This window comes from Aythya marila (assembly GCF_965140915.1).
Source record: "Aythya marila genome assembly, chromosome: W".
Lineage (NCBI taxonomy): Eukaryota > Metazoa > Chordata > Aves > Anseriformes > Anatidae > Aythya > Aythya marila.
Window position 1 is genome coordinate 1,166,144 of NC_139081.1, and position 26,524 is coordinate 1,192,667.

The following is a 26,524-nucleotide window of genomic DNA, read 5'->3' on the forward strand; positions in this document are numbered from 1 at the left end:
ATCTCGGGAAGTTGGAGATAATCTGCCAGGATTGAGACGTTTGCACTTTGACTCGCAGGCATTCGTTAACCCAGTCTGTGTATTTTATCAAAGGAACATTTATTTTTTTGCTCCGGAGTAATTTCTTTGCCTTTACGCTGAAGCAGTAAACGTGCAAAAAAAAAATAAAAAAAAATCAGCATAAGCGAAAACAGAAAAAAAAAAAAAATGGCATGGAGAGCTCCAATAACTATTAACGTTGTTAAATGCATAGCAAAGCTCCCCTGACAGTTTCTTGGCACAAAACCTAGGCGGCCTACAATGGCTGGTTGTTTTTTTATTGTTATTTTATTTTGAATGGCCTTCAGCGCGTTTCGACAGGCCAAACACGCGCTCGATGTCGGCACCCGAGCCGAGGGGACACGGCCGAGGGGACGCCGGGGCGCGGGGCCGTGCCCGCCGCTGCCTTCGGCTTTCTCACCCTCGGGCCTCCAGCAGGAGCAGGACGGGTGTCACAGCAGCCAGACAAAACTGGCAGTGCCCCAAAACGGGCTTTTTTCGAGATCCCTGAGCCCACCCAAACATGGATGGGACACAGATAGGACACAGATGGGACATGGACAGGACACAGGACCCAGACACCTCATGCTGGACGCACGGTGGGATGTATCTCAGAGGCAGCATCCATGCAAGGCCATCCTCCCCGTGCTGTAAATAGTCAAAGGGACCCATTTTTGCATTTTTTTCGGGCAAATCCAGGCGACTTGCACATTTCAGGTGCCTGCAAAGGCCCCTGAGGTGCGTGGTGCTCACGCATCGAAGCAGCTGAGCGGCGCCCATCAGCTCCGCAGCGAGCAGGCCGTCAGTAAAGTTGCAATTTTCGGCAGGATTTGCCTATTACCCACGATTTCAGCCTGTTTCCAGACCAGAGCACCTTCTCCCTGCCAAAGGCCAGGCTGCAAAGCGACGAGGAGAAGCCCAAGGGCTTTGGTGGGAGGCCAGGCACCCCGCCACCGCTCCCCGGCCGCCGCCACCGCGCTCCTGCCCCGGCCCCGGCCCGCGCCGTTGCCACCTGGTGGAGCGCAGAGGGTGCGGGTTCGCAGCTCGCTCCCATCTCACTCGGGCTCTTTTATTGCAACCACACTTTGGCACCCGTGCGCCGGAGTCCTTAACCAAAAGGATCCTCTCGTTTGCTCTGCAACACCTCATTTCTCCGCTCACAGTTCATTTATGATTCTGATGAGAGTGTTTTTTCAGGAAACACACATTTCACTTTTTGACCTAGGAGCATCTGTTAGAATTTTTTTTAATACTACTTTGGCATTCTGGAAGTGTTAATGTCTTTCATATCTGTTTAATGCTATTTAGGGATATTTATGATCACCTCTTGGTTACTTGGGGTAAAGTGTGTTGCAATTTTTTTCAAACAGACAGGAAAGCATTCATATGAGGAAACAGATTGCTTTAAACATGTGCTTCCTGTGACAGTAAAAAGAACAAATTAGATTTAACACTGTGTAATGAATGCATAAATGTGTACGTTTAAGCTTTTAAAAGCCTTACATTCGGTTCTGGCCTAAACAAAAATCGGGAGGCACCTAGCGAGGAGCGACGCAGTCGATTTAACCACGTGCAGCCGAGTCTGGTTGCATTTTCCGAGTGTTTTTGCTGCAGTTTCCCCTTCCAGCCTCGTGGTTTTCCCCTGAAATTGGGCAGGGTGGTCTCTGGCACTGCTGAAGCCTTTTGGTAGGGAGGGAGAGCTCACGGGGCCGGGGCAGGAGGCAGAGGGGTTCAGCGGCCGGGCAGGAGCCCCTCCGGGCACTGCCGACCTCTGGCTTTCGAGCAGGGCTCACAGAAGCCACAGGGCGAGTGCAGTGGCCCAGGAGGGCTCCTGGAAGCACTTCGGGGCCATCCTGTGTGTGTGACCCTCACCTCTTGTCGTCTCGGAGCCGTTAGGGTTCCGATAATGCCCCTAACCGAGGGTTTTCCAACCCCTGGCTGTCGCAGGGCTCTTGTAGGAGCTCTTTGAAACGCCTGCGTCTTGGTTGCCTCCCTGTTTTGCTTTGAAGATGCATCTGGAAAAGAATTAAAGGCGCTTTCTGCCCGCCTTCACCCAATTAGTTCCCTCGCGCCCTTTATCTGCCGCCTTCCCAGAGCGTTTCTGAGACAGAAAACCTACCCAAGGTGAACAAGGAGCGGGGGCTTTTGTGTCAGAGGCACGGGGTGCAGGTGCCGTGGTCCCAGCCCAAATCCCAGTGGATTTGTAGCCAGCACCCAGCCGTCCACCGGCCGAGCAAAACGCCAGGACGATGCCCAGCTCGTGCCGAGCCTGAATTTTTATTTATTTCATTATTTTATTTTATTTTTAATTTTTTTTTTTTTTGCAGGCTGTGGGAGTTGGGTCTGGAACACAGTTTGTTTGATAATTAGTGCACATCTCCGCAGACTTGCCGAGGTTCCTGGGTAACCTTTGTGCCACCACGTTCGAGCACCAAATTAACACACCTTTTATCTTCCCCCGCTATTTTAAGTAAATATTTTTGAACCGTCTCCGTGCAACAGGTTTCCAAAGATTTAAAGTATGCCGCAGGTTTCCAAAAAACTTCATTTTTTCTTATATTTTAAATGTTCTGTTTGTGCAAAATTTTGAGAATCACCATAAGGGCTTCTTTGCATTTTTAATTTAGTAACTAACATATGAATAAATTTGCATATTAATTAGTTGCAGATTAAATCATGCATACATAATTGCCTCCTTACTGTGTTTAATGTTTGTCAAAATCTCCAGCCTGGTTTGATGGATGTCGTATGAAAGATTACAATTTGATGTACCCTTGGAAGTATTTACACCAATAACGCAGGATTCTTAATAGCAGAATTCGCGAGTTATATCCAGTTCCTAATAAACATGGGAGCTAGGTGCCTGTCCCTTTTGCCTAGATTTTTTTTTTTTTTTTTCCTTGCACCAAGTCATTTACTATTCATAATCATTAATGCATCTCCTAATTATACAGCATATGTCTGTTAACCCCTTCGGTGCCGATCTGGGGGGGCTGCGGCGCCTGAATTCCTCGCCCAACCCGTGTCACTGGAGAGGCTGCTCCCGCATCGCTTCGCCCCCAGCGGCAGCCAGCACCTCGGCTTTTCCTGGCGGGTGATCTTTGGAGGAAGGAGTTGGAAACGCCAGGTGCCTTTTGCGGTTTGTAAATCGGGCTGGAGGAAAGGAGCGGCGCTCGATTCGTGGCTGAAGGCTCCTCTGCTGGGGCTACTGCAGTAAAGCAGCAAGGGCGTTCCAAGAGCACAAATCATGCCTAGCGCAGCGGTCCCGAAAGCACCGCGAAGCCCTGCCTGAAATCCCGCAGGGAAGAGCCCTGCTGGTGGCTGCAGCCCTCCTGCTTGGGGACAGTTTCGCCCCCGCCAGGTCCGTGCCACCCATCTCCGGGGCGCAGAGGGGTTGTGCAGGGGCTTTCAGTTCCACCAGGCTTTTAAAAGACCAGGGCATGGTTGCTGACCTCCAGATTCCTGTTAAAAATCTTCCCCCGGCTCCCTGGCACGCCAAATTCAGCAGGCATTTGTAAACATGATGGGTTTGTGTTTGCTTCTCTTTTTATTATTTTTTTTTTCCTGAGCTTGTACCTCTGCTCGCATCGCACCTTCAGGTTTTGCCCACAGCAGCTACCAGGGCCTGAAACTAAAATTTTTAACCGAGTCCAAATTTTTATCTAATTACAGCATTTTCGGAATGAGGCTTTAGGGGAGAAAACGCAAAAAAAGAAGCAACCCAAGCCCAGGAAACAGTGCAGGGCCCCTGATAAGATCCCAAGAGCTGGCTACGCAGGATTTATCAGCCAGCAATTAGATTTTCTTCTTCATTTGGCTACGCCTTACCCACTTCTCAAGCAGCAGCAGTTTCCGAGGCCCTCCAAATAACCATATTTTGTTAGAGAAGCTGGCACCAGCATGTGTTAGGCATTTAAGTGTGAATTTGAGCAGTCGATGGGAATATGGCACAGTGTTAGGAAACAGAACCGCCGAAGTTGGATCTTGCTCCCCAGGCTCCTTGCTGCAGGGTTTGCTGGCGATTCCCTTCACCTCTCCGGGCCTCAGCTCCCTTCTTTTTGGCCGTCTTTGTTTCCCCAGGCTGTAACCCCTTCGGGCCAGGCTCTGGCTCTGTGGCAGAGGCTCCTCGGGAGGGCTGTGGGGTGAGGATGCACCTTCTAGCACGGCAGCTGGATCCTTACCACCGAAAGCACGCTTTCGAGTATGAATTAGGATTGCTGGAAAGCAAAGTTCACAGGGAAAGCGCGTGGCATCGCAGCGAGGGATTTCCTCTGTAACGTGCCTGCAGTTGGCTCGCTGCGTGTTTTAAGGGCGTGCATTTTGGGTGTAAATAACCAAATCTGCACATTGGGTGTAAAATACCCGACAGAACCTCTGCGCGACCCCGCGTGCTCGCAAAATCCCGCGCTTTGGTTCACAAGACCCAGCGTCGTGGCATCTTTAGCCCAACCGGTCAGTTTGCAAGATGCATTTTAGCACATTATTTGCCGTGAAAAGCCCGGTGAAACCAAAGGTACAAACACCCAAAGGATCTCGAAGGATTTTATATGGTAAAAATAAAACGCAGAGTGCCCAAAGACCTCGCGGACTTCTCCTCTCATCACAGAAGAACACAAACTGCGTAAGACTTACCCCTAATTATTCTCCTGCACTATGCAATTTGGGAAGAAACCACAAAAACATGTTCAAAACCCAGTAAGGGACAAATCTACAAAAAGAAATAATGTGAGGTTGGGCCAAGCTTGGCAAACTGAGCCCGGCGCTGAGCAGGTGCGGCGTGCGCTGCGGTCTCAGGACCTGCCCCACGCACACCTTACACCAAACCCCTTGTGCCATTTCAGGAGCTGCTTCGTTAGCGTGTCCTCATTTAGTGAACTGTCCAAACCTTCACTCCCCAGCCCCATTACGGCCTTTGGGTCGTGGAAAACCCAAGAGCACGGCTCCGTGCTCGCGGTGGACGAGGAAGGTGAGGTCCCTGCACCTGCTGCCCGGGCGCCTCATCCTAACGTCACTGTCACATCTCATCCAGCTGTGCTATCCGAAGGGTTAACAGCCAGTTGGAAAGCCGAATTCTTCATGTTTAATGGGAAAATTGACGCTCAATGTTGCACAGAACATCTTTTGTTTGAAGATCTCCAAGAAAAGATGGATACCCGGCAGTTTCCCTCCTCCGGGCTATGTTCCTGGAAAAAAAAAAAAGAAAAAAAAAAGAGAGAGACACAAAACGATTTTATGCAAAGAGAGAAGAAAAAAGACCGTGAGAAACAAAAATGCTAGCGTTGGTTACAGCCCGGTCCAGCTGGTGCTGAGACCTGGGGCGGGTTCGGTGCCGGTGCTCGGATCCTGTACTGCTCGGGTCGTGTGAGCACCAGCACGGCAGAAACCAGCCACAGCGGTCCGAGATACAGAGGGAACCGTGCTAGGTGTGTGCTTTTGGGAATCCTGAGCCCTGGTCCTCCTTGTGGCACCAGGAAACTCTCTGGCTGGTGGGTGGAATCATTGAGGAACACTTTGGGGTCCTCAAATACCCATTATTCTGGTTTCTTTCCTTAAATACCCATTATTCTGGATCCTTTCCTTAAATACCCATTATTCTGGATCCTTTCCTTCTTTCTTTGAGCCTTAACAAAAGCCTTGCACTTGGTCCCCCTTTCTTTCTTCTGAGCAACCTCGCGGTGTCATGAGCTCTACTTTGGCCAGATCCAGACCCAAAGCCGGAGCTCTCACCGTGCCCTTTGCACCTCGCTGGCTCTTTTCCCAGAACAGGGTTCATCCTATTTCTTTGAGGTCCTTCCATCCTATTTCTTTGAGGTCTTCGGGACCAGCCACTTCCATCTCTGCGTGCGATGCCCCCGCTGGCAGCCCGCAGCAAAACCAAACCGCCTTGCTCAGCGGCGTGGGTGACGTGCATGGGTGGGCAAAGGAAGAGTTACTCATTTCTTTCCTTTATTTCCAAACAATGTACAGACACAAATTCACCCCAAATGCCTCGTATGGGCTCCTCACCCTCACCACTGGGTTCCGTGGGGACGTAGTGACGAGGTGCCACCATGCAAGCGCTCGTCCTCCTCCGAGGTGACAAGTGTCTAGGACCGGCGCGGCCCTAGGGACTGCAACCCCTGGCCCCTCCGAGCTTCCCTTCCCCGTCTATACAAAGGGAAATAGTGACAGAATAATATTTAGCTGCTAGATGGAGGGGCTGCGAGGCCTAGCTATGTAACAGCTGAAAAGCCTTCCATATGGCAATGTGCAATAAATGAGAAGCAGCGTTTCTCTCCCTCCGCAGATTCTTGTGGCAGAGTGGGAAAGAATACGACTTTGCAGGATCCCACATCTATGTTCGGTCCTGCAGAGCATTTAGCAGAGAGCAGGCTAGTGAGAAACGCTTTTGAATGCTTTGATCCGCTCTGTTCGTGTTTTACCATGTAGACACACTGCTGCATGTGACTTTTTTTAAAAAAAAGACCGAGTTTGGGTCCGTAAAAATTAGCCATGTGGCTATTTGCATGGTGCCCACAAGTTTGTTTTTTTCTTTCACTTTTTTTCTTCTTTTTTCTCTTTTTTTTTTTTTTTCTTTTACTAGAGAATTGCCATCCCATTTACATCAACTCCATGGGGGCAGCACCAGGCACAGAGCCCCACTGCCCATCCCATGGGAAGGGGATTTGGGGAAGAGACTTTGGCATCTCCAGGCCTAGGCATGGCTCCGCAGCACTTTGTAGCCAGGGAACTTTCTGGAAATGCTCTCGGTTGTATTTAGTACTAATAGCTCTGAGTGTAGAGACACTGAACTCTTGTATTGTTTTAAAAAAGAGTCGTGGAACATCATAACATATATAAATTCCCTCTCCGAGTCCTTGTACAAGTAGGTTTTTTATCGTTTATAAACCACTGAACTGATGTGGGGGAATATATATTGATCCTAATGAAAATTGTTGTGTTTTAGTGTGCTTTCTGTTCCTAAACACCAAATATAAGATCAGGTTCTTGATTGCCTTGTGCTTAAAACACGTATTTAGCTTGTACATCCTGCTAATGGAGAACAGTTGACCAAGAACATAGGGAAACCTATTGGTAAGGGAATAGGAACAGTAGCTCCAACGCTGGTGGCTACAGGTTGTATTTTACTCCACAAGCAGTGACTTTCTTCATAATCCAAACAGATTTGGTGGTGGTGAACTGCTCAGCACTCCTTGAAGTGTAAAAAACCATCACTCTGCTGATTTATTTTGCCAAATAACCCCACAGCGGGTTCCAGGCTGTAGGGCAGATCTAGGACATCTTGGATCTCGTATTGGGACAAATGGCACCAAAATTCCCAAATATCCAAACCTCCCACCTCTTCACCCCCAGTGCCTTAGGGACACATAGAAACGGTCGGAAATGATCCTTAAAACAATTTTCCTGTTAATTTCTGTGGTGAATGGTGAATCGAGGCCAGTGGGACGCTCCGGCCTGCAGTCGGTGCCGGCACTATTTCTGAAGGGCCTTGAAGCCCCAGTGCCACCTTACAGTCATTTCTAGGCCTCTTTACATTGCCAGAGGGCTGTGGAGAAGCCATCACAGCACTGCTAACCTCAAAGGTTCAAATATCCTGAGTCAGCCGCCCCGCCACCCACAAAAAAGACGAAATCATGAGGTTTTAAGGCCTGGGTTTGATGCCTCAGAGTCCCCATTTCCTAGATCTCCTCCCCAGCTATCAGCCTTCAAAACGTGCCGTCTGAGATCACCCTGCAGTCGGTGACTCCAGAAGCTCTGGCTTTCCAGAAGAGCTCACCAAAAGCTCTGAAAATGGAGAGAAAATGGTAAAAATTGGCAGCGGTGCCTCCGCGCGACGAGAAATCCTGGCCCATGTGTTTTACGTTTCTCCCTTGGCTTTTTGCAAGCGGCGGAGTCAAAAATAGACCGGGTGGCAAATGGATATCTTAGATAGAGGGTTTTGTTCAAAATAGATTAGCTGTGAAGGAGGTTTCGATGCCGGAGGTTTCTTTCGTGAGGGGCATTTTGGGGAAAGTGGCAGAATAACCAGGGGGCCTCAGGCGGCGGGGAGCGGGCCCACGCGCAGGCGGTTTTGGGGGTTTTGTGGTGTGATTAGCTCCGTGTGCTATCTGGTCAGTACATTTGAGCTAAAAGGAAGAGAAGTTTGATGTTGGACCGATTAAAGGTGGTTTAGTGAGGTGTCCCGTGGCTTTTGGTGGCAGTCTCGGCTTGCGGTGGGGCTGCAGGCCTCTGCCACAGCACCCGCCCCAGCCCTTCACCTCGTGTTTTTGGCAGCACAAGGACAGGGGTGTGTGTCATTATACCACCGAATCAGTCACCTCTGAAAGAGCAATTTGTGTAGGAACTCCTCTGGCTCCGGCAGATGTGCCTGGCTGACATTTGAAGTCCATAAAAACGTACAGAGCAAGAGCTTGGGAGGAGCAGCGCTCGCGGTGATACCTACGGGTGGCAGCTGGCTGACCACTGCCGCCTGGAAATCAGCTCGAAAACACGGCCTTACTGAAATGATGGTGCCCAAAATTCACATGTGGCAGGCTCAGGTGCTGCCCAGCTTGGTCCCAAGCCCTCTGTCCCCTCAGTGGGACGAACAGCTCGGTTTGGGTCTGGGACCACGCGTCCCCTCAGCCTCCAGGCCTGGAAACAAGGCTTTTGTAGGGTGGTGGGGTCGATTAGGGGTGCCATCGCTAGGCAGCCCTCCGAAAGCAGATGCATCCACATTTGGCTGGTGTAAAGTAGCTTCTCAGAGCCGGTGGCTTTTAGGATCTGATTTATTCATACGGCATCTGTACAATCAGGCAGTTGTGCTGCTTGCTGTCTGCAGCACACGAGGATCTGAGCACGAACCTCCTCCCGGGGAGAGGGGGGAATGTCAATGCCCAGAGCGAGCTGCGGTCGCTGCGAAAGAGACACCCACAAATCACTGCCCGGGGTGCTCAGCAGGTTAATCTCCAGCGGATTTGGGATCCCCCAAAACCAAGGCCAGACAACACCACTAGCACATGCAGCTTGGGGTTTATTTGGCGTCCCTCTGCGGTTTTGGCTGTGTACCTGCCGGTCAGCTCCATGCACATCCCTCTCTGAGCTCTGCTGGTGATTTTAAGAAACCTTGAGCTCAGAGCTGGCATCCTATAAAATGGACCTGGCTTTGTGGAGAAGAGCTGCAGTCGGCTTTTGTTTTGTTTTCTTTAACCAGGGGAGAAGCTGGTTGGGAAAGGCCATCGGGGCAGCAGCTGGGGTGCCTTCATGGGACCTCTCCGCTCAGATCCTGGGCACTGATTTGGGGCAAAAAAGGCCCAGCTTGGCAAAACTCCCTTCCCCTTCAGCCGTCACATCTGGGGATGCGGAGCCACTTGTAGGGTCCGTTTTAATAACGACACTCAAGGATTTGTGTAAGAAGGATGAGCTTATCCAAGTGACCCAGACGGAGAGGAATACCGGTTATTTTAGCCGTCTTACTTGAGATTTCACCATTATCCCTTGGAATTTGTGGCCAAGCCCGTCATCTCGCAGATCGCTTCCCTTGCTTTGCTGCCGTCACAGGGCTTCGGTCGCAGCAGTGGCACTGTCCCCACAGGCCTGTGACTCTTCCCCTGCTTCCAGTGTCCTTTGCTTTGGTGTTTTGTGCAGACCCGAGGCGTGCCCGGGGCCAACAGGGTGCCCTCCACTGCGGCACCAGGACAGTTTCCTTCCCTGCCTCCTCCTCCCGTGGGAGCTCAGGCACTCGGGGCTCTTTCTTCTCCTCCTCGGGTGTCTCCAAGGTTTCCTCACCCTCTTCTGGAATTTGCTGCTGGGCTGTGGCAAAAGAGAAGTGAGGAAAGGATATACCAGGACACCGAGATGCTACCAGGGGAGTTAGGAAACTCGGGGCATTTCTAGGCTGATCCCTCTCTTTTCTCCCACCTTCAGATACTCGTTCCTGTTTCTGAAAAAAAAGAGAAAAAAAAATACATATCCGGGACAATCACAGGTCCCCCAGCCAGGCAGGAAAATGCATTAAAGTTATCTCAACGTATGTGCGAATGCAAATAGGATATGGTAAAGTAATTAATTTTTATTGTCGTGTGCTGCGAATTCTGTTACAGTGAGGGGCTTACTGCCCTGCAAACCGCATTAACTTCTTATCGCGCTGGGTACAAGACATCGGGACCGAAATTCTCCCGCTCGGAGAGGTGAAAGCACTCGTGTGCCGGGATCCAAACAGAGTCGGACTGTTCCCCGCTCCGAGCTTGCAGAAAACAAACCGAAATCATCTGCAGCCATTTCCCTGACACGTCGGGCACGATTCGGGGCTTGCTTTGCCGAGTCCTGGCTCTCTCTCCCCGTTTGCACGCTCTGTAGGCATCAGCAGGAGGAATTTTTAGGATTACCTCGTGCCAGTCAGCGCAGGCGTTTTGGGCTGGAGTTGGAGGCTTGCTGGGTGGCAGCGCAGTGCTGAAGTTGCGTGATTTAAAGGTCCGCCCGATGCCATTCCGTGCTACAATCCGCACTAAAAATGTAATGCCCGTCGTATAACTTTGTGTGGAGCTGTGAAACTGCAGCGGTGAGCAGGAGAGCAAAGCCGGGGCTCGCAGTTTGAAAACACGGGAGGGGAGAACTCGTTCAATCCTAGTCATTGAGGTTTTTTTGGGACCGATCAGGGCACTTGGGTATTTTTCACCTCTGGAGCGTTACCACCTGGGAGCCCTCGGGTTTGGGGAGGGTTTCCTTTCCCTCCCAGGCGCGGCTGACCGGCGGTGGCCGGGCTTTTTGGCCCGCCGAGGGTGGCTTAGAGGTTCCAAACGCGCTCTTGTCGGATTGACAACGAGCCGCCCTAATGAGGAAGAAATCCGCAAAGCATGAAATGGGAATGAAATGTGTGATTATAATTCAAGGGCTGCTTCCCCCCAACCTCCGGGGAGCTCCCCGAAGCCGGCGACTTGGAGAACCTCCTCCCTGCCGCCGCGGCCACGCACACGCGACCCCAACGCGCCGGGGCCAGCCAGAAAAAAAAAAAAAAAAGAAACTCGGAGGCGAAACTTTGCCGTGGCCGGGCCTTTGTGGGCGATGAATACTGCATGCGCTCCGCCGCCGCGGCGCGGGGTAAGGCAAGAGGGGGCTCTGAATTATTAAAGTTGAGCCCGGAGAAGCGCTGCACGCTCGGCTGGCATTTGCTTCGCCATATGCAAATGATTGAGCCGCATTTGGGATCCATTCCCAAGGGGGCCCTCCCTTCCTGCGATGCTCACGGTTTGGCAGGCTCGAGTGAAGCCTCCGACCCCCCCTGACCCCCCCGGAGCCCCCTCGCAGCCCCCTTTTGCCCCGCAGGGGGAGGGGGGCAAAGGAAAGGAAGGGGGCTCGGGGGCTCGGGGCTGCGCGGGGCGGGCGGCGGCAGCTGCGCACAATGCTGGGAGCGCGCCAGCAGCACGGACAGATGGCGGAGTTATTAGATGTGCATCATACGATTCCCTTCCTGCCACTCGCTTTTTAATCAAATTAAACCCCAAAATAAAAAAAAAAAAAAAAAGGAAGAAAAAAAAGAAAAAGAAAAAGAAATAAAAGGGGAAAAAAAGGGGAAAAAAAAGGAAGAAAAAAAGAGGGAAAAAAAGGAAAGGAAAAAAAAAAAGAGAAAGAAAAAAAAAGGAGGAAAAAAAGGGAAGGAAAAAAAAGGGAAGAAAAAAAAAAGGAAAGGAAAAAAAAAGGAAAGGAAAAAAAAGGAAAGGAAAGGAAAAAAAGGAAGAAAAAAAATGGAAAGGAAAAAAAAAAGGGAAGAAAAAAAAAGGAAAGGAAAAAAAAAGGGAAGAAAAAAATGAAAGGAAAAAAAAAGGAAAAAAAAGAAAGAAAAAAGGAAATGAAAAGGAAAAAAGGGGGAAAAAAGGGAAGAAAAGGGGGGGAAAAGGGGATAAAAAAGGGGAAAAAAAGGGGGAAAAAAAGGGAAAAAAATGGAAAGAAAAAAAAAGGAAAGAAAAAAAAAAGGGAAAAAAAATTTAAAAGGGGAAAAAAATAAAAAAAGGGAAAAAAAATTAAAAAAGGAGAGGGAGAGAGGGGGGAGAAGGAGGGGGGGGAGGCAATTAGGCGCATTTGTATTCCGCTCGCTAATGGGCCCGACTCCGCGGCCCCGCGGGCGGCCGGCTGGGAGCGCGCCGGGGCGGCGCGGGGCGGGCGCGGGGCGGCGCGAGGCGGCGCGGGCGCGGGGCGGCGCGCGCGGGCGCGGGCGCGCGGAAAGGGGCCGGGGAGGCGGGAAAGAGGGGGGTGGGAGGGGACGGGGAGGGGATGGGGATTTGGGGGAGGAGGAGGGGGGGGGGGGGGGGGGGGGGCGCGCAGCCTCCGCCCCCGCGCCGCGAATGGTCTCGCCCTGCTTTGCATATTGAGCGCGCCCGGGCCGGCCATCTGGGAACATGCAAGTGCAGGAATTGTGGTGAAAAAAAAAAAAAAAAAAAGAAAAGAAAAAAAAAAAAAGAAAAAAAAAGAGCAAAAAAAAAAAAAAACAGGCAAGAGAGAAAAAAAAAAAAAAGCCAAGCAGCAACACACAGGGCGCTCGAGCGAGTTTGAAATAAAAGTTGGGAAGAGTGGGAACCGGAGGGGAAAAAGGCTCCGGGACCATGTACTGCGCGTACACGATCCCCGGCATGGGCGGCAACTCCCTGATGTACTACTATAATGGCAAAGCGGTAAGGCGGCGCTGCGCCGGGACCCCCGCCGGGACCCCCCCCAAACCCCGGGCACCGGGCACCCCCCTTGGGGCCGGGGGCGCCCCCAGCCCCCTCCCGGCCCCGGCCCCGGCCCCTTCCGCGGAGCTTTTTTTGGGGAGGGGGGGGCGAGGGAAGGAGAGGCGAGAGCCGCGCGGGGCGTTCCGCGCATAACCCCAGCAGAAGGTTTATACTCGCCATCTGGAGGTTTCTTTCCTTTTTTTTTTTTCCTTTTCTCTGTGTTTTTTCTTTTTTTTTTTTTTTTCTGGCTGGGTCTCGGCGAGGAAAAGTATTTTAAAATATCTCGGGGAGGGGGGGGGGGGAGGAGGAGGAGGAGAGCCGCGGCTGGAAAGGAGAGGAAAATTGTCGGGAAAATGGGGAATTTGGGGAGGTCGTGGGGGGGGGGGGGGGGGAAGAGCCCCGATTCCGGCTCTGCCAACTTGCTGCCCCGCTGCAATTTTTGGGGAGGGGGCCGGCGGGGCCGTGCGCGGGGGGCGCAGCACCCCGGGGTGCCCCCGGTGGCAGGGGGGGCGCGGCGCCCGGCGCCTTTTGGGGTGCGCGGTGCCCGGCGGAGCCTCGCGGACCTCGCCTTTTGTTCCCAGCTCTAGGGGGGGGGGGGGCTGCAAACCGAGGGGCTTTGCTCAGCCGAGATTTAACACCGCTTAAAAGACGAAAAAGAAAAAGCTGGCGAATCGGTGAATTTACCGGGAGGCGCTTTTTTTTTTTTTTTTCCCCCTTTTATTTTATTTTATTTTCTTTTATTTTTTTTTTATTTGAATTAGTTGCGCCTGCTGCTCGTCAGGACGAAACCTGGCGTTCCCACGCGCCGCCAGGCTGGGGGTAGCTTTGCTTTGCGAGGAAAAAAAAAAAAAAAAAGTTGCCAGCCGCTGCTCTTCATCCCCAGTAAGTAATAAAAGCCCCGAGACAGCGCGCTGTAAACAGGAAGCGGCAACGCAGGGCGCTCGCCTCGCGCCGGGACCCTCCGAAACATTTTTCAACACTTTTGCCCAAGTTCCTTCTTCCCTGGGCTCCTCGGAGCAAAGGGAGCCGGGGAAGAAGCACAAAGGGGCTGCGGGTGCAGCCGTGCCAAAAGCCACGGCCGTGCAGCTGCAGGAGTTCGGCACCGGAGAGCTGGGGAGAGAAAGTATTCAGCCGGCCACTTGGCCAACAGATTTCGGGGGTTTTGTTCCGTGGGTTTTTTTTTGTTTTGTTTTGTTTTTCATACGGTTGGCATTGTTCTGGCTCGGGTCGTGCGGTGTAAGGCTCTTGAGTTGGTGCCAGGCAGCTCGCCCAGCCCGGGGATGCCACGCGTGGAGCGCCTTGGCGAGGGGAGCCGGGCTGGCGGGGGGGCTGCGCGAGCAGAGCGGGGCTGCTGGTTGTTGCCCGAGCCCCCGGCTGCAGGAAAAGATACAGCCCTAAATTCCCCCGGTCCTCTCTTTTTTTTTTTTTTTCCCCCTGCTTTTTTTTTTTTCTCTCTGCGTTTTTTTTTGTCTTTTCCCAGTGACAAGTCAATTACTTGTTTAAATTCGGCTTGAACTCCCTGAACCGAGCGCCGGCAGCGGAAGCAGGGCTTCCCTGGGAATAAACAAAAGCCGAAAAATGCAAAATCCTTCCAAAGCGCTCTCGGGCCCGCTCGCTGCTGGGGGAGAAAAGCAACCTTGGGTACGGGAGTCACGAAAAAAAAATGACCGAAAAAATAAATAAACTGCCACGAACGCGAGGTCTGCAGAAGGCTTTTTCTGCTGCTTGCTTTTTTTCCCCTCGCTTGCGGGGTGTTTTAGCAGAGCTCACTCCGGGGGAGCTCACTTTTGCCTTGAACTATTTCCCCGTGCCCGGCGGTGAGAAACCTTTTCCTCCCCGTGCCTCGGAGCGGAGGGCATTTCTTGGGGGAAAGAAAACGGGGACGTGTGAGGCAGCGACCGCTGCTTGCCTTGGTGATGCCATACACAGACGGGGAGAGCTTTCGGTCGGCTTTTTCTCCCCGAAAAGATTTTGGAAGGGAAGTTTCCGTGGAGGAGTTTTCTAACCCGGGATGCAGGGGAAGGAGAGGCGAGGTGTTTTTGCCAAGCCCGGCTCCCCGTTCCCCGAGCTGTGCGGGCGGTGTTTTAGGACGTGCACGGTACCTGCGAGGGGATGGCTGCGGGATCGCTTCCCACAGCTGATTTTCCAGATTGCTTCGTTCCAATTTCCCCTCCCGGAGGTTTTATTAAAGCGTTATTTCCCCCTGTACCTGCAACACGTTTCAACGCGGGGGGGCTCTAAGGAAGGAATTACTGCAGAGGAAAACGCAAGGCAAAAGTGGCAAAATTTTCTTCTGCTGGTCCCTTCAGATCGCAGCAGCAGCAGCTCCCGCCACGCGCGTGTGTTCAATCATATAGGGAACCCTATAATTATTGTCATTGCTCTTTTTGCTTTACCCTAAGCAGCCCCGAACCGGCTCTCCGCCTACTTGTTGGGGAAATAAGTTGTTTGCCAAGTCATCCAAATCCCCCAAAGTGGATGCTAACGAGTCCTTCCCGTTCCCGTCCCGCCTGCTATTCCTGTCCCAAAGCTTTTTGGAGCCCGGGAAGTTTCCTGGAGGAGGATGAATGCTCGGCGGTATCGCTCCTGCTAAGGGGCTAGGCCACCGAGTGCCATAATTCCACGGGCCGCGCTTCATCATGACAAGTGCGAAGTTGTGAATGGCGTGAGCCGGGTGTCATCCCGCCGGCGTGGCAGGGAAAGTTAAGCTTTGGGAGCCCGAGGAGAAAGGAATCTCTAAATCTAAATTAGAGACCTTTTGTGCTCGCGTGTGGCGTGCGTGTTGTCGTGTCCCCGTCCCCCCCCCTACCGCCGCCTCCGAGCCCCGAATGAAGCTGCGGCGATTCAGCGCCGCGCGGTATTTTACGCTTCTGCTTTGTTGGAAGGGCTGCGTGCGCTGGAAAGGAGCGGATCGTAACCAGAAACAATAATAATTAATAATAATATTTATTGGCCAAACTTCCAGGCTGCTTTCAAGCGGGTTCCTAAGCGCGGGGAGAGCTTTTGCGCCGCGGTTCAGGTAGCTCGGCCGGGGCGTGCGTGGAGAGAGGGGGGCCGGGTGCGTGGCAGGGCGAAAATGGATCCGGGCGCTGCTTTTTTGGGGCCGTGGGTCGAGGCCAAGCCGTCTGGAAGGCTGGCCCATTGTTTGGGGGGGGGGGGAGGTTGCGGCGAGGCTGCGTGTTTTATCTCGTCACCGAAGCGAATCCCGTAAGCTGCCTCCCGAGAACGAGGGGAAAGCAAAAATTGGGCGAGTTGTCAGTCCGCAGGTTGAGACCCGAGCGGTGTTTGCTGCCTTTCACATTCAGGAAGGGGGGGGACGGGGTGAGTTTTTGTGAACCCGGGAGCCTGCAGAACCCAAATCGATTTAAAAACACCCATTTCAGGCTCGGCACACCTCGCCGGGCAGTGCAGCATTGCCTCCGACGGGTCCCAGCTCTTTCCTCCCGTCGTGCACACCCAAAATGGGAGCAGCTTTAGGGTGGCAAAGCTCTGGGGGGGGGAGTTTCCTAAACCATTTCGGGCATTTCTGGAGCTTAATGCTCCCGCAGGATGCATGCGGGATTTAAATACGCTCCGAACCGAGCTGCACGTCCTCGGCCGTGCCAGTTTGGAAACGAACCGTGGTCGGGTTTGGTTTCATTTTATTTTTATTTTTATTATTATTATTATTATTATATTTTTTTTTCTTTAAAAAAAAGCGATTCTAAATAGGATTTTCTTCGGTTATTGATTGATGGGAGGCACGGCGAATTACGGCCTGGTGTTGACATCCTCTGCCAGCGTGCGCTCCGAGCGGCTTTTTTGTGGGCAGGGCCGGGGGGGTGTGTGTGTGTGTGTGTGTGGGGAGGGGGGGGGTTAACAAAAGATCTAATAGCTGGTGCAGTCTTTAAATACCTTTCCAATTGATCTACAGGAAATTGTGCAGAAGAATTGTTTGTTTCCTGTTTCGGCATCAATCTGGTTTGCATTAAACTCGGCTTACTGTAAAATTGCCGTGGCACTTTGGAGACGTGGGATTTGCTGCTTTCATACAGGGAATTTCTTTTCAAAAAGGGAGCGTTTCAGCCACTTTCTTCCTCATTTTCTGACGGCGCAGTGCTAGGGGAACTCGTTTTATTTTATTTTATTTTTTTCACCAGCTCCTGAAGTTGTGCAGCCGCTGTGGTGGCAGGAGAGGGGCACGAGCTGCCTGCCCCGGGCTGCCCTGCCTTCCTGCTGCTTTTTTGATTATTTTTTTATTAAAAAAAAAAGAAAAAAAAAAAGGCAGGGAGGGGGTAAGGCAGGCTGTCACGGCGAGGTCAGGCCGTCAGAAGCCATCTCCCGGTCCCTCGTGTGCTTATTTCACGGCGCAGAAACGCTCGGGCTCGGGAAAAAGTTTTGCTTAAACCTCTTGGGATTTAACGGGGGGGCTGCGCCCCCACACCTGAGCGGGGATTTGGCAAGATTTGGCGTTCAGCTTTCCTCCTGGCATTGAAAAAATCCCCAAGATTTCCCTGGGAATTATTTCATCCAGCTAATTTAGGCTAGGCCTCGTTCTGGGAAGCTTTCTAAATCGGTGCCTCTTGGTTTGGGAGCTCTGCGCTCGTTACTCGGTTTTGGTTTTGCTTTCTGGGGAGGTGTTGGCACGGTGCTACCTCCCGGATGCCCAAGGGGGCTTTCAGGTGGGCTGCAGGAGGAGCAGAATCGGCCCTGGAGCCTTCAGGGATTTGTCTGCTGGGTGCCCACTTCTTTGGGGCAGAGCTTTTGGGGATTTTCCCAGCGCAGCCCCAGCGTGCAGCATCTCAGCCCGAAACCTGCCCTCCACAAATCCCCCTTTCCCCAGCTGCAATTTGCGGCGTGCAGCTCGGTGCCCAGGTTCCCAATTCCTTCCCCGGCGAGGACCCGAGCTTCGCCTATAAAATTAATAATATTAAAAGGCGAAAAAAAAAAAGGAAAAAAAAAAAAAGTTGCGGCGGAGGAAATTTCGTGCACCTGCGGGGCTTTATTAGGTGTCTGAACAGGAGTGGGGCTGGTGTGAGAACCCATGTGCGCGGGATCGAATTGTTCTTTACAACGCCTGCAAAGCCCGTAATGAGAAGCACATGAGCTGCAGCTCGGATGCAAGCAGGGCACTGCTGCTGCTGCTGCTGCTGCTTCTCCTGCTCCGGTTTTGGGCACAGAGGGGTCCCAGCAGCTCCATCCCCCTGCGGGCAGCACCGGGGACCTCGGGCAGGCGGTGGGCACGGTGCAAACAAGCCCCAGGGCTGCTGTCGCAGCTCCCTGCTCGCCCGGCGGCCCTCGGATTGCAGCTGGAGGATTTTGTCGTGCAGCATCTGGCCAAGCAGTGCCGCTAAACCCCGCTCGGAGCCCCGCTGGATTGCTTTTTGCCCTGGAAATCCGTGCCCGGCGCCGTCCCTCCTCCCGGAAGACGCAGCCCACAGCCGCACGGGAAGGGCCTGCTGGTGGCATCTGAAAGGAGGAAAGAAAAGGAAGGAAGAAAAAAAAAATAATAATAATAATAATAACGCCGAATTGCTCAATGGCTTTCTGATGAATAAAACAAACCCGATCGATGCAGCATGCGTATTTAAGCCCATTCAGCTAAGTGCTGGCGCGATTGAAATAATCAGACGTATCACTTAAAAAATGAAGGAGGCTGAGCTGTGCGCCCCATTATTTTATTGACTTTTCAATAGGGATCGCCGAAATGTTTACGTTCCTGGTGGCGTTATTAAGCCAGGCTGGCAAAGCAGAGGGAAGGCAAGTTGATTGCCCAGCGTCTTATTCTTCCTGCACCTGTTAGCACACTGCAGCTCGGGCTGCTTCCTCGGGCTCTGTCCCACGATGAGGGTCTTGAGCCTCTTTTCCCGAGGGTTATGAGCAGCAGGGAACGTTATCGTAGGCACAAGTCCCAGCTAGGTAATGCTGAAGCTGTTTTAATGCAGTTTTACCGAGTGCTGCCCCTCCTGTGCCCGCTGCCATCGGCGCCTCGTGGTTGCCCGTCCTCTGCTTCGGCTCCGTGCTTGCTGTCGTCATGCTCCTGGCTTCTCCCAGCCTCTAACTGTCAGAAAAAGGGAGAAAGAAATCTTGTGCTGTCCCCACGCAGGATAGGCAGGGTTTAAGAGCCGAAGACGTGAAGAGGTGAAGCTGGAGATGCCTTGGGAGTGGTGCTTGGTTGAGGCTCGGAGGTGATTGCAGATTTGGAGTCGCAGAACGACTTGAATCCCCGTGCTTGTGAACACCTGATACACCCCGCGTCTCCTGTTTTTATCAGGAAAAATAACAACTTTGGTATATTTTTATTTTTTTTTTATTTTTTTATCATTGCTATTTTGTTTTTCCCCCGCCCTGCCCCTTCTCGCCCCAACGCCACGTGGCGGGGGGGCTCTGAGCTCAGGAGGGCGCTGGGGGCTGTCGCCATGTCGCAGCTCCAGGACCATCAAGGGCAGGTTTTGATGGATGGTCCCCGATCTCCCTGGCATGGAGATGAGAGAAATAACCCAGCCATGCCCCCAGCACACATCTGTCTCTTGGAGAAGGGCCTCTGTCTCTGCCAGAGCCAAGAGAGGGCCGCTCGTAGGGGTGCCCCGCGGCTCCGTGTTCGCCCCCAGGGGTGATGGAGGTGCTTTTAGGGCCGTGGGGCAGCAGTTGGGGCTCGCAAGAAGCCCTCAGAGCCCTGCCAGGCCCTAATTTGGGGTTCCTGGGCCTGGTTGAGGAGCTGAAAGCCATGAGGGGCCGGTGGTGGCGGGGCTCCCGCCTCAGCTTTGGCCACCAGGACGGGCTTTGTGGCTACGGGCCTGCGCTCGGTGACACCAGGCCGCCCCCTGAGGTGCTGGGAGGGACCGGGTGCCTCCATGGAGCTGTCGTGTACAGAAAAGGGAACCATGGGGTATTTTTTTTGGTGTTTTTTTTCCTAATCTTTGCTGGCATTGAGCAGGATCTCGTCAGCACTGCCCGTGGTGGCGTCACGGGAGGCGTTGGGGTGCTCGCTCGGCCTGCTGAGGCTCCTGCCACTGTCAGCACAAAAGTGGGAGCATTTTTAAGGCTGGAAACCTTTACTTTGGTTCCTTTCGGGCTCGTTTCAGAACCACGGTAAGCTTTCACAACGTGGTTTCCTCCTTGTCAGAGCAAAGTGGGCGGCCCCAAAAGCGCCCAGTCTCCTTGCACTGAGTTAGCTGGCGGTGCTGAGGTGCTGTAGGATCTCAGGGCAAGCCCCCACCACGGGGCTGAGCACCTCCAAGTCTAACTTTTCACAGACAACACACGAAATAAACCATGGGGTGACTTTCTGAGTGACTGATCTCCCTGATAGCTCTACAAAGGAGGCCCGGCAGTGCTCAGCTTTATTTTTAAAACCCGATTTGGCGGCTGCGGCCCTACAACAGTTGCACAACCCCCGGCTTTGCCCCCTTAGGCTCTCGGCTAACAAGCTCATCTCTCAGCACTACTGGCAGTAGGTACATCCCGTTTTGTACCTATCTCACCAATTACCCCATCGAGTTTAGGCTTTTCAGACCCCCTTTCCTCGCTGAGACCGGGCGGCGGGAGATAACGGTGTCACGAACCAGCAGCTCCTTCATCCTCGAGCTCGCGGTGGCTCGCACAACCCATCTTTTTTTTTTCCTTTTTGCCCCCCCCTTGCGATAATTGTGGTGCTGAGAGGCGTTCAGCGCCGCGTTGGGTTCCTGTTATGCAAATCCCGCTTTAAACTTAGCAGCGCCCATTTGCATTCATATTTTGGTTTCGGAGAGCGAGCCATTGCGTGGCAAAAACAAGTGCATTTTAATGAGCCTGGGGCAGAACGCTGAAAAAAAAGATATGGGCCTCATTAAATGCCATTATCTGAAAGGCAGCGGTTTGTTGCCAAAAATCGTTAGGATAACATACAACGCAAGGGAAGGCCGCGAGTGTAGCCCTCAGCAAAGAGGGCTGCGGTGCTGGGGAGCTGCTCCCTGCATCCTGCAAACTTCTCCGTGAAGCCCACGGGAATATCGAGGACTTTTGGCCTTCCTTCAAACCATCCCGGTGCCACCTCGCAGCCTTCCCCTTCCCGACCCCGCTGCTCGGAGCGAGCTACGCGTCGGCATCTCTCCTCGCTCCCTCTGATCGATCTGATCCTGACACGACAGCCCTCCTCCGACTCTTCTTTTTGAGTTTTTTTGGCTCAAAACCCCCCCCAAAAAAATGATTTGTTGGCGTCTTGATCCTGGAAACGCTTCCAAGGCGGAGACTCGAGAAGCTGCTTTGCCGCGAGCCGGCTGAAGGAGGACGAGGACAGGGTTAAAGGAATTCTTTTCTTCGTCACTCAGAAGTGATAGAGACTTTTCTTTGACTAATGTAGCTTAATTAGTGGTCAATTAAAACTGAACATTGTTGAATGGGAGCCCTTTGATCAAAACCCTTGGCATGGGCTCCCTTTCTTTAACTAGCCACCATCTTGAATTCATTTGGAACCAGTAGTGTAAACAAGTTTAAAACTGGTTCTTTTATAAGAAGTCAGCAGGCTCGGAGAGCTGTGGTTTCTTTCTTTTCCTCTTTTTTTTTTTTTTTTTTTAACTTCTGGAGGCGGCAATTCAAAGCAGCGTTAAATGAAAACAGTGCTACACCCTGAAAAGTGCGTGTTTTTTTTTTTTTTTTTTTAATATATATATAAAAAGGCTGCATTAATTAATGGGAACGGAGCGCTTCTTCCTTTTTCCAGCCCTTGTCACAATCTCTGCTTTCCCCTTTTTGTTGTTACCTGAAATTTATCTCGTCCTGTAACTGGGCAGGGAGTGCTCAGGGCGCGTCTGGGGACTTCACGGCCAACGAGCAAGCGTTGGCAGGGGGAGAAATGCGTTTTTAAATCTGCACAGGGCCTGGAGATTAATATTAAAGTGCAGCTCCTGATGATTTTGGATGGGCAGAGCTTCATAGGATGTTTGGTGCGTCCTTGGTAAATTTTGGCTGAGGGTTTTTTTGGTGCCGGGAGCTTTCTGGCCAGTGGATGCGGCGTTCACCGTGCAGGTGGTGGTGATAACACATCCTGGGAAATATTTGGGGTTAAATTGTCGTCGTTTGAAAAAGAGCAGCCTTTTCCAACACGGGCAAGCAGACCTTCTCCAGGACAGCTCGGGAGACAGCTTGAGCTGAAGCAGCCCAGCCCAGGAGACTTCAATGCTTCCTCCAGGCACCTTCCAGCCTCCTGGGCGCTCACCCCGTGAGGTGTGAGGGTTTTGTAGCCCTCTGAGTGCCCTCACCTCCTATCTGCAGCCAGAACACTTCTTTTTTTGAATGGAAATCCCCCTCTGGATCTCACCCTGAAGAAGTCGACCTGAAGGATTCGCACATCTCCTCGCTCTGGGCTTCAAATCGTAGGAGGGCCTAAGTGGAAATTGCCCTGACACCAGCAGATTTCTTCCTTGCTTTGAATGATGGCGTTTTAAACTTTAATCCCTTTCATCAGAAAAAAAAAGAGTAAAAATCGGAGTCCTAAACAATAATTAAAATAAAACTTCCATCTCTTGACAGAGAGAGAAATTGTTTAGAGTAAATGTGCCTTTCAGCCTTCCCTCGTGCCTTCTCCCAAAAGGGCTGATTAGGATGTAATAATTGGGGATGATAGCAGGAGGAAGACGACAATTCCATTTAATTAAAGATAATTTATTTTACTTTAACTTGGTGATGTCCCCCATGAATAAGAGTAGATTTAGCGGATAGATTTATTAATGGGGACTGACATCTCCGCTGACACACAAAGCAAACGGTTCTCTTTTCCTCCTTGGTTTTTCTTGTGGCTCAGCACCTGAAGCTGATGGCACCCCAAACCAAGGGGGCTCTCGGAGCTCTTTGGGCACATGGATAGCATCCGCTTCGTGGTTGTCGACCCGAAGTTATGGGATCGTGGTGGGCGAGGTCGATGTTGGCCAAGGATGGCGGCAAACCCTTCGCTTGCTTGAGATTTAAGAGGAAAATATGGGCAGACTCTGGTGCGTTCCCGTCTCCGCGTGTGTCTGGAAGCAGAGAATTGGGAAAAGAAGGCAAAAAAAAAAAGCACAAAATGGCTCTCGGTAAAAGCAGAGCAGGAAAGGAAGTTGGAAAGCAGATCCCGAGAAGAGGGAACAGGCATGAGATGGTCCTTTTCTGGGAAGTCCTTCACTTAAAAAAAAAAAAAAAAGCCTAAAAACTCGCTATCTTCTATTAAATGTGAATTAGAATTCACATCTGAAAACTCGCCCTGGAGCCCGGCCAAGTGGCACCTTTGTTCTTTTCATCATCACTTTTATTTCTCTTTTCCCACTTTTTTTGCTCTTACTCGCTCTTTATTGCCTTTTTTTTTTTATATATATATTTTTTTGAGGTCTGGTTCTGCCTCGCTGCAAGCGCCGGGGCTGTGGGCAGTGCAGGATGTCAGCTCCGCTCCCCGGCTCTGTCCCATCTTTCCTCCCCAGTCACACCCCTGGTGCTTTGTCCTCCCTTCCTGCCGACTCCCTCTCCCTTTTGCATTTTGGTTTCCCCTCCTGGCCGTGCCTCCTGCTCCTCTCCGCTGACTTCTGCATCCTCAGGGCCGTCCCCGAGCCCTGCCACGGCCGGGGCGCTCGAAGGGCTGCTCGTTGGTCTTACCTCAAGGTAAGGTGGCCACCTCTGGCCCTTGGCTCCTGAGACCCAGCTCCTCGTTGGCCTTTACAGATTCGGTGGCTCTGCAATCTGTCATTCCCTCTTTTCTCCTTCCTCAGCCTTCTTCTGGCTCTGGGAGGTGCCACCAGGATGCGGCTGAAGCTTGGGGAGCCCTCGGTGGCCACCTCCCCGGCACGGGCCGATCCTCCCGTGCTCCCATCCCTGTGCTGTGCCCATCTCCGTGGCACCTTCCTAACTTATTCAATTCCCCTCTCTAAGAATTTTTCTTTCCGTTTTGCCTTCCCATCTTCTTGTCCCCCATCCCCGGGACTTCCTCTGCAATATTTGCTCACTTCTCACCCCCACAACCTTCTGTCCCTCTCGCCTTTCTTCCTTTTCCTTCCCCAACGCCTGGTAGAAACCACTCTGGTTTCTCATCAGGATCCACTTGGTGGCTCTGCCTTCTTCTCACCCAGCACCCCAGAGCTCCCATCGGCTGGGAGAAGAAGAGGAGGAAGAAGAAGAGAAGAAGAGGGGGAAGAAAAAAAAAAAAGGGCAGCTAACGTTGAGGGTACTCGAGGGTCACCGTGCCGCGGGGACAACCGCTGCTGGTGCCAAGGGCTTGAGCGACCCCACACCTGCACCCGTCCCCCCCGGGCACCTCACGGCTTCGGCATTAGCCCCGGGCAACCTGTGGCCCCCGGGGCTCGGTGGCAAGCGTGCAGGTGGCTCTCTGCTCGGCGTACACTTGTTTTTTGCCGCTGCACCGTGCACTTAAAGGCTCAGCGGGACCTGCAATTTCATACCTCTCGCGGGGCCGGGGCTCGCCTCGCATGTGCTTTGCCGTTCCCGGGGCTCATCTGGTCTCAATTACCAGCTGCTGGCAACGCCGGGCCCGGGGCCCTTTGGCGTGTTTGTCCTGCGAGAAAGATCTGGAAGAGCCGACAGCTGGTTTTGATTGCCTCAATTGCAGGTTGATAGAAGAAACGCGGGGTGAGGTGGGTGGGTTTTCCTTCCGGCCCTTTCCACTCCGGGCTGGTAATGTGCTTCACTTGTGGAGCTGCTCTTTTCATCAGCGCGCCTCCTCCTCCCCCCCTCCTCGGCCCCGCTCCCTCTTCCTCTCCCTCAAAACATGTGGCCGAAATTAGGGACCTGCCAGCCCCTTCTGCGGGAAACCTGCAGCAGGTCGGCCCGGGGAAAGGGCATCTGCGCCTCACACGGGCTGAAAATCCCGAATTCATGCCACGTCGGGTTGTTTTAAAAAGCTAAAAGCTGGGGAGATTCATCCCCAGCCTGGCAGAGCTGCCCCTGGGCAGGCGGCGGGGCTGGGAGGACGGCAGCCGAGGAGGGTGGCCCTCAAGTGATGAGAAAGGACAGAATGCTTTTCTTTTTCTTCCTTTTTTATCGAGTATTTTAAATTTTAGTGTTGCTGGTGAGAGGGTTTCCCCTCCAAGTGCTCGAGCAGGGGATGGTGCCGCCGCCTGCCTGTCCCGGCCCTGTTTTCGGCCTCGTGTGGATCTGGAGCTCACAGGTAAAGGAGATGGGAGCGGTGGCACCCCACGGATGACAAATTGGGACAACTGGTGGCCAAGAAGGCTTTCTTGTCCAACACAGCACGTGGCTGTGGTCAGCCCTTGGCTCGCTCTTAGCTTTGAGCCTCCCCTGCGTCACCTCAAGCCACCAAGCCAGAGGAGGACGGCGCGAGGGGTTTTGCGAGGGACTCCTGCAAAACCCCTGGGCAGGTGCTGGCGTCGAGGAGCTTTTATGCTGAGTTTCTTCTCGTCGGAGACGTTTCCTTCCATCGGGTTCCTGTCGGAGTGGATCTCTCTGTACCCAGTGTTTTACACCTTAACCTTTGCGTCCTGCGTCCGGGTGCTTGGAGGCCTGAGAGGGGAGGAGAGCAGAGCCAAGACAGGAGAGGAGGAGAAGATCTCTTTACCTTGCTCAAGCTCAGTTTCCAAACACCAGCAGCCAGGTGCCTCCAGACAGCTCGATGGGGAGCTGGGGAGGTGGCCACGCTTTCTGGAGGCACCTCCTGGTACTTGGACGCACCTCAGCGAGCCCTTTGGCACCAGCCAGAGCCCTTCACTCCAAATCCAGTAATGCTACGACGTGTTATAGGCATTCCCGAGGCTCTTTGCTTGGAAAACCCTGGATTCCTGAGGTCTGAGCATGTCACCACGGGTGGAAAACAGCACACGGTCCTGGAAAATGGGAGATTTCTGAAGCACGTCCCCGGGACGGCGAGCTTTGCAGGAGAATGAAAGACAAAAAGGTGTTTGGAAGTCGAAGGCAGGCTCCCAGAAATGGAGACAATGTGATAATTTTGTCATCCTGTCACATTACAGCAGGGCTTGTTTTTTTTTCCCAGATCATTATTCATCATCTCTTCAAACCTCCCAGCATGAGTCAGAGTGATTTTCTAAATTCGGGCTCTCTTTAAGAATATTAACATCTTTAAATCTCTAATGCACTTTCTGTCAAATCAGAAAGTCACTCTTGTACACATCTCGTTCCTCTCTCTTCTCGTAGGCAGCAGATTGCCATTTCTACCAGGGCCACGAATTTAACCCGTTCAACTTTCGCTCTCCTGCGTCGGGTTATTGGGTTGGTCCCTTTATCATCGCTTACTCATGAGGATTTCTGTCTGTTTAGCTGGGGTTGGAGACGCAACTCCTCTGTAAAATGGTCTGGCCAGAATATTGTCATTCATCCCGTTAATCATTTATTCTGCATCATGTATCGCCCGCTGAAAATGCTGCAGTCCCGGTCATACAAAGGCAAAAAATCTGGAGACTTCGGCACAGTTCAGGACGAGAGGAATTTCCAGGCATGCTCCTAACCGAAGTCATGATAACTTGAGAATCCCACGGTGACAAAACTCTGAAAATAAGGAATATTGATGGTGAAGGAGTGACACTTGTGCAGGAAATACAGTAGTTTTTCCAAACGCTTCCTCGCATCTCCTCAAATTCCTCCTTCTGACTGAGCCTGTCACAGCAAAACGAGTTAATTTCCTTCAATCCAGCGGCTTGCTCTGTGTGAAAATGTCGCTATAAAGCAGCAGAAAAAATAAATTTAGCCAGGAATTTAGCCAGCGAGCACTTCTGAACCCCACTACAGGGTGGGCGACGCGGGGCACGGGAGGGAGAGCGCCGGGTAGGTGAGGATGAAGAGGTGGCGGCCGCCCTTAAAATAGCAGGAGCTCCGTGTATCTGAAATCA

General features: G+C 52.4%; 1 protein-coding gene across 15 annotated transcripts in view; it reads left to right on the forward strand.

Moving 5' to 3' along the window:
• LOC309889424 (transcription factor 4-like) overlaps positions 1-26,524 on the forward strand; it is a 177,652-nt gene that overhangs the window by 115,361 nt on the left and 35,767 nt on the right. Inside the window, exon 1 of one of the 15 annotated variants that reach the window (XM_082782251.1) lies at positions 12,429-12,686. The exons of 12 other annotated variants lie outside the window; for them this stretch is intronic. In XM_082782251.1, the coding sequence (XP_082638377.1) occupies positions 12,618-12,686 (69 nt within the window). In that variant the 5' untranslated portion in view covers positions 12,429-12,617. Of the gene's footprint in view, positions 1-12,428; positions 12,687-26,524 lie in introns of those variants that run through there. 2 more of the 15 variants (XM_082782250.1, XM_082782249.1) reach the window with 2 other exon arrangements.